This window comes from Glycine soja, chromosome 11 (genome assembly GCF_004193775.1).
Source record: "Glycine soja cultivar W05 chromosome 11, ASM419377v2, whole genome shotgun sequence".
Lineage (NCBI taxonomy): Eukaryota > Viridiplantae > Streptophyta > Magnoliopsida > Fabales > Fabaceae > Glycine > Glycine soja.
The window spans coordinates 18,316,268-18,330,788 of record NC_041012.1 but is presented as its reverse complement, the minus strand read 5'-3'; the positions used below and the strand labels follow the sequence as shown (position 1 = coordinate 18,330,788).

Below are 14,521 nucleotides of genomic sequence, written 5' to 3'. Positions count from 1 at the left end.
CTTACACACTAAACACCAATAATATTTTGACACAAACACAACAGTGATATTATTATCCGTTGATGTGTATATTTAATTTAGTTTACTATTGTACATGTGTGTCTTATTTTCTATTGCATTAACTTATTTTTATGATGATAAATTTTTTAACATTTTTTATGAGATAAGACATAAGTCATACTTTTTTTTAAAGGACATAAGTCATATACATAAAACTTATAAATCTTACACAAAACCCCATAAATCTTTTTTTTGTTGTGTACTTGTTGGATTTAATGTTGTACATAAAAACTTAAACAAATAGGGTAAAACTTATAAAAGAATGATTGATTTATAGTAAAATATTAGTCTTTCTACTTAAAACCCAATTAACATATCAATTTATTATATTCATAGATGGAAAATTAAATTAAATTCTATTTTGTTCTTGTATGCAATGATGAGATCTGGGTCGTCTAATTTGGAACATTTGCTTGCAGAAATCTTTTTAAAACTCAATTAGCTATAACAATTGCGTTGCCATAGGTTGTTTAAAATATTCGATATTATCATCACCTTTTATCATTAAAAACTGAAAATTAAAATAATTGGATTATATATAATTTGAATTTATTGGATGGAAAATATTTTTGGGTAAGTTAACTTAAAAAGGAACAAATGTTTTGAAAAAAAAAACACTCCTCTTTATTTATAATAATGAGAAAATACAACATAAAATAAAGAGGAGCAACACCACAAATAAAGAAACTTCCAAATTTTTGTTGGAACAAACTAGACAAATTTATAATTTTTTCTTCCACATGACTCCCTCTCTCACTTAGGTGATGATCCCCTTTTAAATAATTCTTTTCATCTTCAAAACTTGACCCAACATTTCTACTTTACAAATCAAATAATATCTTTAAAATCTAATCAAATCACAAAGATAAAATAATATTTATAAATCTAAATAGTATTGAATGGTGATCCTTCCGGATAATTTTTAGGCTGAATAATTTTTTCTCATCTTAGACCTCCTGCGTATAGACCTAACATCCTAATTGTAGATAAGAAAATAAATTCATGCTTTATAAATCAAATGATATCTTTAAAATTTAAACAAATCCTAAAGATAAAATAATATCTTCTAAATCTAAATCTAAAGAGTATGATAAATGTAGAAGCAAAGCTTCAAAGATGAATCAAAAGATTCAAAGATGTTTTGATGATAACAATGATGACAACAATAGATGATGACAAAGGTGATGACAAAAAGCTCAAAGGTCAATCAAAGGATAAGTTCAAGATGTTCAAGAAGGAATCAAGAACAATTCAAGACTCAAGAGGAAAAGTTGAAGAACACTTCAAGATTCAAGAAGAAGGTTAAATTCAAGAATCAAGATTTAAGGATCAAGCTTCAAGAATCAAGATCAAGATTCAAGAATCAAGAGAAGACTTAATCAAGATAAGTATGAAAATGATTTTTTACAAAACATGTTTACCAAAGAGTTTTTACTCTCTGGTAATCGATTACCAGATTGTTGTAATCGATTACCAATAGCAAAATGAATTTGAAAAAGTTTTCAAATTGAATTTACAGCGTTCCAATTAATTTCAAAAAGCTGCAATCGATTACAATGTTTTGGTAATCGATTACCAGTGCCTTGAACGTTGAAATTCAAATTCAAAAGTGAAGAGTCGCATCCTTTCACATAAAAGCTTTGTGTAATCGATTACACTGATTCGGTAATCGATTACCAGTGATTGTTTCTGAATCAATCAAAAAGATGTAACTCTTCAAATAGTTTTTGACATTTTCAAATTGGTTTTTAAGTTTTTCTAAAAGTCATAACTCTTCTAATGGTTGTCTTGACCAGACATGAAGAGTCTATAAAAGCAAAGTTTTGTTTTGCATTTCAATCATCTTGATTACTTATTCAATCAATCTTTTACAAGCCCTAAATCTTTTTGAACTTCTTCTTTTCCTTCGTGTCAAAAGCTTTCCAAAGTTTTCTGATTTTCTAAACCTTGAAAACTTGTGTTATTCATCTAACCGCCTGAGAATTCTTTTGTATCCCCATTCACAAAGTATCAAAGGTTTAACCGCCTAAGATCTTTGTCTTAACACATTGGAGGATACATCCTTTGTGGTACAAGTAGAGGGTACATCTACTTGGGTTGTTGACTGAGAACAAGAGATGATACATTTCTTGTGGATTAGTGTGGAGGGTACATCCACTAGGTTCAAAGAGAACAAGGGAGGGTACATCCCTTGTGGATCTTTGCTTGTAAAGGAATTTTACAAGGTTGAAAGAAATATCAAGGAGCGCAAGTCATTTGGGGACTGGATGTAGGCACGAGTTGTTGTCGAACCAGTATAAAAACTCTTGTGTGTTTGTCTCATTCTTCCTTACTCTTTTACTTTTCGCTGTGCATTTAATTTCCGCTGTTACTTTATGTTAAGTTCTTCTTCTACTCCTCATTCTCTTAACAATTTGATAAAAGTCTTAGAAGAGTAATTTTTTAATTAGTAAAGAATTATGAATAATTAATTCAACCCCCTTCTTAATTATTCTGAGACCACTTATCCAACATAAAGATTTGAAATTATAAGTTAAAATTGTTCCTAACAATGAGATAAGAACCTGTTAAAAAAATGAAATGATACAAGAATATGGAGTTAGATAGAATAGAAAAAGGGGTAGTTTGGTTGTTAGGAAAGATAGGAGCCTAATTAAAAAATTCAGATTTTTAATATTTTTTAAAAATGGTCATGAGTTTCAACAAATGTTTTTTTTAAATAGTCTATTGTTAATTGGTACATTTTAAAAGTTAAAAAAATGGGAAGTTTAAGAAAAAATGATTACCTGGCTAGGAAAATATTAAACATGAATTTCAGTTAGATTAAAAAAAGATCTGTTAGTAAAATACTAAATGAGACAAAATAATTATGTACACCACTGAAAAATAGCCATTTATATATTGTTATAGATAGGTTATGAATATACATTGTAGTTTAAATCTATATTTCGTTTTAAATATTTTTCTGGTCTAGTAACTAATATTTTGTCTTTATAGAATATTTTTTTACATAAAAAAAACTACCCATTTTTTGAATTTTAAAATATTGTTTTAGTTAAAATTATGAGCTTCAAGAACAATAACCGAGCTGAAATAAAGTAGATATACAACACTAATTAAAAGAAAAACTAACACATAAAGGAAACTATTTGATAACACGTGATTAAGCATTGACATGAAAGAAAATTGCATTATTCCTTCTTATTCATTGATTAATAGGAGAAAGAAAAACAAAGAGATATTGAAGAATAAGTAACCAAAAATTGATAGATAAAAGCCTTATTGCTTCTTTGGTCAGGAACCGTTGTTCAAGTGCTGAAAAACAACCGGGTACAACATCTCCTTTCAAGTGCTGAAATAAAAACAGAAAAATTGGATTTTGTGAGCCATAGATTATCAAGTTCAAATAATTTTGAAACTGGGCTTAATAAACGTTGAAGATGAAAAATTGAAGCCAAATAACCCAAAAAAAAAAGATTTTGCTTGAGGAGACAATGAAACTAAAAAAACAACTTAAAAATAGAAAGAGAGGAATTGAAGAAGGCAAAGAAGAATCAAATAGACAAACAGAAAAAGAAAAAAAAAGAAAGAAAAAGGAGATGCTAAAACTTAAGAAATAACTGGTATCAGATGATAACAATAAATAAACAAATATCAAATTTTGCTTTGAAATATGCATCAATCGAGACTTAAAACGTTGATCCACATAATGGCTTTCTACTCTCCAGTTTAAAGATAAACAAACATGACTTCCACTCATTAGTAAATAATGTAACGAAAATAGTGCAATTCCTATTAATAGAAAGCTTTGGAAACAAGGTTCTCATACTCACGATTCTACGCAAACAAATAGAGATCCTGTAAATTCGACTCCTAGAATCGACTCGTAAACTCATAAGAGTTTACTCAATATAAAAAGAATATAGTAATATTCTTATATATAAAATCATAACTAAATATTTCAACCCTAAAATAAATTAAAATAATAAATTTTAACAATAATTCAATAAACTAATATAGTCCACACTCAATCAAGTATAAATTCATACAATACAAAACATAAATTCTTAAAATAAAAGAATTTAAAAAACATAGAAATAGTTTAAATGTCCATCAATCCTCTAATTAAATCATCTTCAATATCACCACCACCATCATCATCTTCAAACTCTTCCTCAGTGTTGAGAAGTGATCTTTAACATTGTCATTTAAAACCAAATTGTGAATATCAAATACATCCAAAGTTGGATCACTTAAACTTCCTCCAGCCAAGTCAATATTGTTTCCACGGCCACTTTCACCTAAAGGTTGCTCAACTTGGACATTGTCTTTATCAAAAATATTATCTACCTCTTTTGTAATCCACTCATCATCAGATTTCATATCTTCAAAAGGAAGATCGAACAACATTTTTTCTTATTTGCCCACTTTTCAGCTTCAAATTATACATCACATAAACTAAGTCATTTGTCTTTTTTATGCAAGCGGTAACTTCTCTTTGTATGAACTTATAAATAACATAAAAAATTGAAGTTCATAACTTAACTCCGAGTTTGGTCCAATTCTACCGAGTTTACTATCAATTCTATTCGATTTGCAATTCTACTCAGGATTTAACTTGTGAAGACACTGTGAAATTGTAAACCCGTACGATTTTACGAGTTAAATCACGATTTTGATAACCATGTTTGGAAATTATAGCATACTCAATAGAAATATGCCTACCTATATAACCAAATAAACAAAAGATAGAACTGAACTAATTAGGTTGAAAAGTGAAGTGGATTATAGGAAGACGGGCATGAAATGGATGAAAGTAGTGAAACATGATACAAGTTGAGTTTTCATAGTGAAATTAGAAGAAAAAATACATAACATATAAATAAGTTGATTGGTGACTTAATGGTCTTATCCATTATATCTATATGAGCAAGAGTAGATGATGCCCATGATGAACATTATGATCCGAATAACACTTCATGATCATAGAGATCATTATGATCATTTTCAATAGTTTCTTTTTGTTCTATAGCATCCAGATTCTTTGTTCTATAGCCATTTCCAATCATGTGCCTTTATTTCTTACATCATATTTACTGTTTTCTGTTGTTTAGAAATGGCTAATTACCATTGTTGTTATACAGGGCATGTAATTGTAAAAATATACTTGTACATGCATGCAAAGTAGAATGATCTCGACCAAAAATTCAATAGATGTTATTCCAAATACTACAAAACAAATTCTCATACTGTAGAATTCATCAAGCAATGTTTTGATTCAGATGGCGCATGATGACTGATTGTGCATTGCTACTTCAACAAAACTCAATACAATGCTAAAGGTTTTACGGATAAACAAGAGTAAAAAATGGGGACCAGGGTATTTTACACATTTAGACGATTGAATCAGAATCAACACACTGGATTAGTGATTGCTGCATCATCTGCAGAAGCCAGCACCAGTTGAGATTTAAGTATTGCTCCTTCTTGTCTAGCTTTTTTGCGTTCACGCCTCACTCGGAAGTACTCTCTCTTCCTTGCTCTATAGCTGTTGGGGTTCTCAGGCTGTACTTCTTGAGGGTAAACACTCACCTGTAATAAATAAACAACTTGCATAGCTCGTTAATTTGAATTTTCTAGGGTTATAGGCCACACCATCTAGTTGTAAGGAAACTCATTTAACCTTTTTCCTGTCAGGTCCATATTTCTCAAATTTTACAACTCCATCAATCAAGGAGAAAATGGTATAATCTTTGCCAAGCCCCACATTCTTTCCTGCATGAAACTTCAGGTTGGCAGAGAAAAATGATCAGAACATAGAGAACAGTGAGAATGACACTATGGATTATGGATTAGGCAGTGTTTTATTCTTGCTGTTGTGTGTCAAAAGGCATAATAGTTAATAGATAATAAAAGTTTAGCCCCTTTTTTAAAGGTTTAAAAGTGAATAAAAGATAATTTTTATTGTTTTTCATTTCTCAAGCATGACCTACCCCCAAAGAATATTCTCCTCTAGCTCTGTCACTTAATAGATTGATTGCACCTATGAGATCACCATTACTTTCCCAATAGCAATATAACACTCAATATAAACTGACATTAGAAAATTCTTCCAGTGTGAAAGTGTGCTATAAAAGTTATGGAATAGCTCTACCATATTAAGCAACCATCAAAAGAAACTACGGCAATATTGTCGATTGCACAGTGCAACTTTGCTAGTCAGAAGACCCTATTCATTCTTTGTTCTTTTTGTATTATTCATTTTCTAGCCAATGCGTAGGGCACTAAACATTGATTATCAGATGTGCTTGCCATTGCCAATGCATATTCATGTCAAATTTTTATTCCCAGGCACTAATTCAGTAGTGATATTTTATTTGACAATTTCAATTAAAAAAAAATACAATAAACAAATCACAAAAGCAAGAAAAGCTAATCCTTAAATCCTTAATCCATCACCATGTGCAAAATATCAAGCTCCCTTCACCATTTAAAAATTCAAAACAGAAGGCCACTCAAACTGTTAATCTGTAACCCAACGATTGACTACCATAACTAATTCTTTCTACCACAAATAAAACCTAAGCACAATACCTTAAGTTCTTTCAGTAATCAGTATTATCCTCCAATTAAAATTAGAATTTTACCTCTATAACTAACATCCACCTTTATTGCATAACCTAGGTAAAATTCCAATTTTGATCACATATTTGCACTAAAAGCATCTAACAATCGGAACCTAAGTTTTGTTTTTTTGAAAAGGACAGAACTTAGATGCAGTTTCTTTAGTACTTTTGAGTTTGTTCTCCAATCAGAATTGGAATTTCACCTTTGTAACCTAAAAACTCAAATGTATTTTCTTAAGTACTTTTGATTTTGTTCTCTAATCAGAATCAGAATTTCAACTCAACAATAATAAAAGTTTACATCAAAGATTAAATAGGTTTCTAAGGTGAAATTTCAATTCTGAGAAGACTAGAGGATAACACCACAAACACCTAATTAAGTGCATCTAAGTTTCATCTTTTTCAAAAATGACATTCATTCCTAGCCATAATAAAAGCGATAATATCATCATATACCTTAAAACAAGCTTACCTTTTACACACAACAGGGCAATTCATATAGCAAATCATCAAACTTAATTGACAGAGACCAATCAGGTGTTGTTTGAATAAACTTATACATAAACACTTATAGGAGGGAAGAAAAAAAACACAAGTAAAAATGAATTGAACTTCTATGGTAAGATAAAATCAACTTATGTATCTAAAGTTTTAGAGAAAATAGGTAAGAGAGCTATCAGAAAATTGAGATTGGATGCAAGTTACTCAAACTTGATAAGGCCAAATATCATAGAGTTCAAAGTAGAGAAGAGGAGAACCATAAAGTGACAGTGAGTATGAGTTCTATTTATAGAGCTCATTAGAGACAACAAACTCTATCAAACTGATAACACTCTTAACAAACTAACTACTCTTACCAAGAGCTTCATTCAAAGTAAATGGCATAAGTTGATTTTAGCTTACCTGTTCAATTCATTTTACTTTCTTATCATCTCTTATAAGTGCTTTGGAAGGGGTAAGTAAGACCACACACATTTCATTTCTAGCATAGTTAAGTGCACAAGTTGATTTTACCTTTTTAATTTCAATTCTTACAAGTGCTTACCGAGAATTACAATCAAAGAGGAGGCCTACTACGACTACAAGCATTTCATTTAGTAAAGAAAAAACCCACCATCAACTAATGTGAATTATAACACGGAGATATAAAGTTAACTTAGTTGCGAAGGGAGAAGGAAAGGAGAGAGAAGTTGCGAGCAGTGACTAATCCAGTGACAAATCCAGAAACCTTATAAAGGGGGCTGAATTTTTTTTTCTTCCTTTGTAATTATTTAAATGTCTAACTTTTAATAAATAATTTTTTAAAAAAATTTAACAAAATTGAAACTAATTTTTATATTAAATAATAATAACAACAAACACAACTACTTTTATACTAATTATCACTTTAAACATTACAAAACAATAAATACAACTAATTTTACATTCAAGTAAAAAAAATAATTTTACATAATTTTGCACTAATTTTACTAATCTCTCACGTGCTGAGATCATGTAAGAAGTTCACCTCTCCCAACATATGTTTTTCTCCAGAAGTACGGGCCAAGAATTAAAACCTATGACCAGATGTTTAAAGGATAAGATTATCTACCACAGACATGTCACACCTTATTGGTTAATTTTAATCCTTATTATAATAAGGACATACAAAATTAATTTTCAAAAATATATATACACATGAAAAGTTTCAAGGGAGGTGGGAAGGGGCCATTGCCTGCCCCCTCTTGTTTCGTCTCTTGTCGCGAGTTTAAATCTCTTAACAAAAATTAAGAACTAACATTTGCCGATAAAGAAAAAAAAAACGAGAATTAAAACAACACATTTAAGAAAATGGAGTAAGGGAGGGAGGGAGGCACCTTGGTTCCGCGCTGGCGGACGATGATGGAGCCGGGCTTGGCGACCTGGTCGCCGTATATCTTGACTCCGAGACGCTTGCCCTGCGAGTCGCGGCCGTTCTTGGTGCTGCCCGCCCCCTTCTTGTGGGCGTTCTCTATGGTCAGCGGGCAGCGCCGGGGCAGCGACACCACCGAGGTGGGACCCGCGCGGAGAGAATAACTACCACTTCCAGCGAAGAACGATGAGGAAGAAGAAGAAAAAGAGAGACCCTTGAATGCTGTTGCCAGGTTGAAGCTCATACACATTGACGCTGCTGCTGCCATGGCAAGTGGTTGAGCTTTTGAGAGATGGAAGCCACAGGTTTGGTTCCCTGGGAAATATAAGAAGGAGGTGGATGGATAAGAAATCAGAAGGGTGAGGGGAAATTTTTTGGAATATTTCAATTTGGATAAAATAAAATATAAAAAAAAAACACTATACTTTAATCTCTGAGTAAAAATTTAATTCTGTAAATAAAAGTTATTTGACTTAATTGCAAATTTAATCAAATGGATCTGTTTATTTTTTTTAATTTATTCTTTGAATTAAGTAACACACTCTTTTTGAGTTACACTCACCTATCCATCCATTTAGATGTTTGGTATAAAATATAATATTAATATAATTTTTTATAAAAAATAGTTTAAAATTCAAATTTATTCTTTTTTTAATTTATTATATTTTTATAATTTTATATATTATCTTTTAAATATAGTATATAAGATTAAATTTTATTTTCACATAAATTAGAATATATTAATTTATATAAACTTTATTTTTATTTTATATATTATATTTTTACATTTTTATGTGTTTTTCTTATATTATTCAAAACTTATTTTATACAATAAAGATATAATATAATTTTTATCTTTAATTTTTTACTTTTTATATATAAATTATAATTTCATAAAATGATAATATTTTATTATCTTTTAAAATATTTATATATGTGATTTAATGATAATATTTTTTTATCTGAATTAAGATATTTGTGTTATTTATTATAATAATATTTTTTATTTATTTTTAACTTTATTTAATCAGGTATGTATTTTTTTAAAAAAAATTAAATTATCTAATAAAGATACATAATTAAATAAAATAATAATATTTTCTATTTTTTAAAATATTTATGTACGTGATTTACTGACACTATTTTTTATCTATATTACAATAGATAACATAAATATATCAATATATATATATATATATATATATTCTAATTTATGTAAATATAAAACTTAATCTTATATATTATATTTTAAAAGATAATATGTAAGATTATAAAAATATAATAAATTTAAAAAATGAATTTTGAACTACTTTTACATAAAACTTATATTAATAATATATTTTACACAAAATATTTAAATGAGCATTTGTGTCTATTGGTAAATGAGTGTCCTTCTTGCTCTAAGGACCATGATTCTAATATTTCTTTAAACATTTTTTATTTTTTAAGAAAATGTTAGTCAACTTTTTAATTTAGTCAATGGTTAAAATAGGGGGACTAATTTGATGAAATAGGGGAACATGCCTTACAATAAGTTATTTTATTGTTTTCTTTAATGAATTTAAAAATACTAGCAATATACTTTCTAACTCACTCCCTATTCGATGAAATTGATTAAAAATGTTTAAATATGTTTTTGATTCACGTAAGTTGGTGTTTTTTTTTTCATTTTTTGTCCTTATAAGTTTATTTTTTTTAATTGACTTAAATATGTTTCTAGTCTTTCTTCAAGCATTTTTAAATTTCTTATTTTTAAGAAAATGTTGGTCAACTTTTTAATTTAGTCAACAGTTAAAATATGGGGACTGATTTAGTGAAATAGAGGAACATATCTTGCAATAGGTTATTTTATTATTTTCTTTAATGAATTCAAAAATACTCGCAATATACTTTCTAACTCACTCCGTGTTGGATGAAATTGATTAAAAATGTTTAAATATGTTTTTGATTTTAGGTAAGTAGGTTTTTTTTTCATTTTTTGTCCTTATAAGTTCTTTTTTAATTGACTTAAATATGTTTATGATCCTTGTAAGTTAACATTTTTTTTTTCATTTTTGATCCAGTAAATTCATTTTCTAATTTTAATCTCTATAATATGCATCTTTTTGGTCGTTGTAAGATATTTTGTTCATTTCTAGTTCTGTAAGTTTGTATTTTCTCAATTTTGATCAAGCTCAAACTTATGAGAACTATAAATAAAAATATTAGAATCTTAAGGAGACTAAAATTGAAAAAATATAAACTTGCAAGGACTAAAAATGAACAAAAAAAACTTATAGCAACCAAAATTGATTTGGTGAAATAGGGGAACATACCTTGCAATAAGTTATTTTATTGTTTTCTTTAATGAATTTAAAAATACTAGCAATATACTTTCTAACTCACTCCCTATTGGATGAAATTGATTAAAAATGTTTAAATATATTTTTGGTTCACGTAAGTTGGTGTTTTTTTTTTTTCATTTTTTGTCCTTATAAGTTCATTTATTTAATTGACTTAAATTTGTTTGTAGTCTTTCTTCAAGCATTTTTAAATTTCTTACATTTAAGAAAATGTTGGTCAACTTTTTAATTTAGTCAACAATTAAAATATGGGGACTGATTTAGTGAAATAAAGGAATAGATCTTGCAATAGGTTATTTTATTATTTTCTTTAATGAATTTAAAAATACTCGCAATATACTTTCTAACTCACTCCCTATTGGATGAAATTGATTAAAAATATTTAAATATGTTTTTGGTTTTAGGTAAGTTGGTGCTTTTTTTTTTCATTTTTTGTCCTTATAAGTTCTTTTTTAATTGACTTAAATATGTTTATGGTCCTTGTAAGTTAACGCTCTTTTTTTTCATTTTTGATCCAGTAAATCCATTTTCTAATTTTAATCTCTATAATCTGCATCTTTTTAGTCATTGTAAGATATTTTGTTTATTTCTAGTTCCTGTAATTTTGTATTTTCTCATTTTTGATCAAGCTCCAACTTATGGGAACTATAAGTGAAAATATTAAAATCTTAAAGAGACTAAAATTGAAAAAAATATAAACTTTCAAGGACTAAAAATGAACAAAAAAAAACTTATAGCAACCAAAATTGAAAAAGTATCAACTTACATGAACTAAAATTGGATTACAAGGACAAAAAAAATACAACCTTATAGGAACCAAAAACATAATTAAGCATTTCTAATTTTAGCCTTTGTAAGTTTGTGTCTTTCCAATTTTGCTCACTGCACCATATTATGCTCATTTTTAGTCCTTGTGAGTTTATGCTTTTTCAATTTTGGTCTCTATAAGTATTAAAAAACACAAGCTCACAAGTATTAAAAATGAACAAAATATTTTACGGAAACCAAAATTGAAAAAACATCAACTTATAAGGACTAAAATTAGAAAAATAAACTTACAGGAACTAAAAATAAAAAATACTAAAAACCAAAAATATATTTAAGTCAGTTAAAAATTACAAATTTGCATAGATCCCACAACTCATTTAATTATTATTTCTCCGACTTTTATAGTTTTCAATAAATTCCAACAGATAATGAAATGAGTGTTAAAAAAATGTGTATAACACTACTCCTACCCAACACAATGGAATTTAATAAAATTTAGAATAAAATATAATTTAATTTAAATTTAAAGATGATATCATACTTATAAAAAATTAATATAACCTAATTAAATTAAAAAATCATAGAAATTATTATAATTTGTAAAAAAATTTAAAAGATAAAAATATTGTTGTAAATTTTCATTTTCATTTCAAAAGAACTTTTTAAAAATATTTAATTAAAGGGAAATCATGAGGTAGACAAGAAAAGTTATGACATTTATTTTTAAGAATTTGAAATTCAAATCTCCTACAATAAGTTACATCTCTTATTAATGTCAAGAAATCAAGGGGGAGACCATGGCAATTATGAAAAGGTTGGCTAATGCAATCAACAAATATGTGCAAATTGTTTTTTTTTTTTCATCCTTTTTCTCCTATTAATCTCTCTCCCTCCTTATTCATGGGTGGGTTTTATCTTTGCAAGAATTTTGTAACCTTAAATTCTCTAAAATATTTTTGTTGTATCCATAGAGGTTTGCGTGTGAGACACCGCGGATAAATCTTTGTAGGTCAGTGACTGCCACACAAAAAGTTCAACTGTGTCCGTGAATTTTGACTTCAGCAGCAACAAATATATTTATAATAACAATACTTTAAATTTAAATAAAATTACAAAAAAAAAATTAAATTTATCTCATTCTGATAATTTGTAAGTTAAAATCACTTTGTAACAATAGAATGAGAAAAATATAAGACTGGATATTAGAAGAATGGAAAGAGTAAAGAGACTCTTTATTTAAAGTGAATATTTAAATTTATGATGTAGGGATAGATCAATTTTTAATAACTTTTAAAATTAACAATACTTATTTGGTAAATGAAAATATTTTTACAACTTTTTATATTTGTACAATTTCATGTTTATTAAATTATAGGATTTATTTTTTATTTGAAAATAGTTTAACATAATAAAAAAAGTGATAGATTTGTTTATTTTATATAATGGTGATAGTGAACTTATATATATAAGAGATGTATGAACTAATTCAAAATTTATAAACTAAAGTAATTAAAAGCTGAATTTAGATGATGGGAGGGAGGCAAATATATACAACTTTGCTAGCACCTAAAACCGTCGCTAATAACTGGTTTTCATTGCCAGTCATTTTAAACTACAATGGAGAAGTGAACAGCTGAAAATATAATATTATGCAAAAATAATGAGAAAATCTATGATCAAACCCTTATGGAGTCATAACGAAATCTGCCAAAAATTTGGATAATAGACAATTCATGCCTTGATAATTTAATAAGGTAAGAACTGGGGTGATTTATCCAAACTCAAATCCATGCATTAATGTGATATCAATAAGTTTGCAGACAACCATCACATAAATCTCATCTACTTCTTCATGGTTCCTTTGAATTTGTTCTGAAAATTTTGAATTGTTATATAAATTGGTCTTTTTCCTGTGTTGTTTCTAAATATTTTAGGTTATGAAGCAATAATAAGGTATGCATAATTGTCACGATAGTATCATCTAAATTTTTTTAGCACGTATGTGTAAAAAATTTCTTAAGGGGTTTCCTAGACTATCAATGATAGGAAACAACAGGATCTTGAAACCTATGGTTCTCACAAACAATCAGTAAACAACAATAGATAATGATGTGTACCTTTCTCCTTTGGAAGACTTGTACCTTTCTCCATAGGAACTTCTCTCCGGTGCACTTTGATTTCCTTGAAAGAGGAGAGAAATAAGATTTCACTTCCTTTGACCTTTCTTTTCTGTCTCTCTCCGTTCGTGATGGCTATGAGTGAGAGAGAGCACTTTTCTGGTCAGGAAGGGGACCTTATTTCACGTTAGTGGGTATTAAGCCCCTTTTATAACCACTACTCCCATCAAGTAGCAGTCAACCCTAGAAACTTCTCCTATTAAGCTCAATTACAATTTAGTCCTTAATCGTTAATTATTTACTTATTAGTCCTTACATAAGTTACATGCCTTTCACATGAGACATAAATTCTAACAGTATGCTCTTTAGATTCTTACCGTATCTTCTTGTCTTTTTTCAATTTTGAGCCAAAAAATTTAAGGTTATGATTGGTAAGATATTTCGGTTAGTTTATAATTTTTTTATTACTTAAAAAATTTATTTGATGATCTGATAAATAAATTTTTTTTAGTAACTTACCAATAATTTTTAGCGTTTTTTAAAATACTGCTTCAAGTAGTGTTTTTTTAATTTTTTTAAAACATTATCTTTTAACTTTTTGTATTTTCTTTTGTTTTTATCCTTGATATATATATTTATTTTTCTTGTTATCTTTTTAAAATAAATTATAATTTTATTATTTTTATGTCATTTTATATTTTTCAGTTACTTCAATAG

General features: G+C 28.0%; 1 protein-coding gene across 1 annotated transcript; it reads right to left on the bottom strand.

The window, feature by feature from the left end:
• Positions 1-5,247: 5,247 nt before the first annotated feature.
• LOC114377301 (50S ribosomal protein L27, chloroplastic-like) lies at positions 5,248-8,935 on the bottom strand. The gene is made up of 3 exons (XM_028335747.1): positions 8,543-8,935; positions 5,744-5,845; positions 5,248-5,652 (listed from the first exon to the last, which is right to left on the bottom strand). The coding sequence occupies exons 1-3, from the start codon at positions 8,843-8,845 to the stop codon at positions 5,473-5,475; spliced, it is 585 nt and encodes a 194-aa protein (XP_028191548.1). The 5' UTR covers positions 8,846-8,935; the 3' UTR covers positions 5,248-5,472.
• Between the last annotated feature and the right edge of the window lie 5,586 nt (positions 8,936-14,521).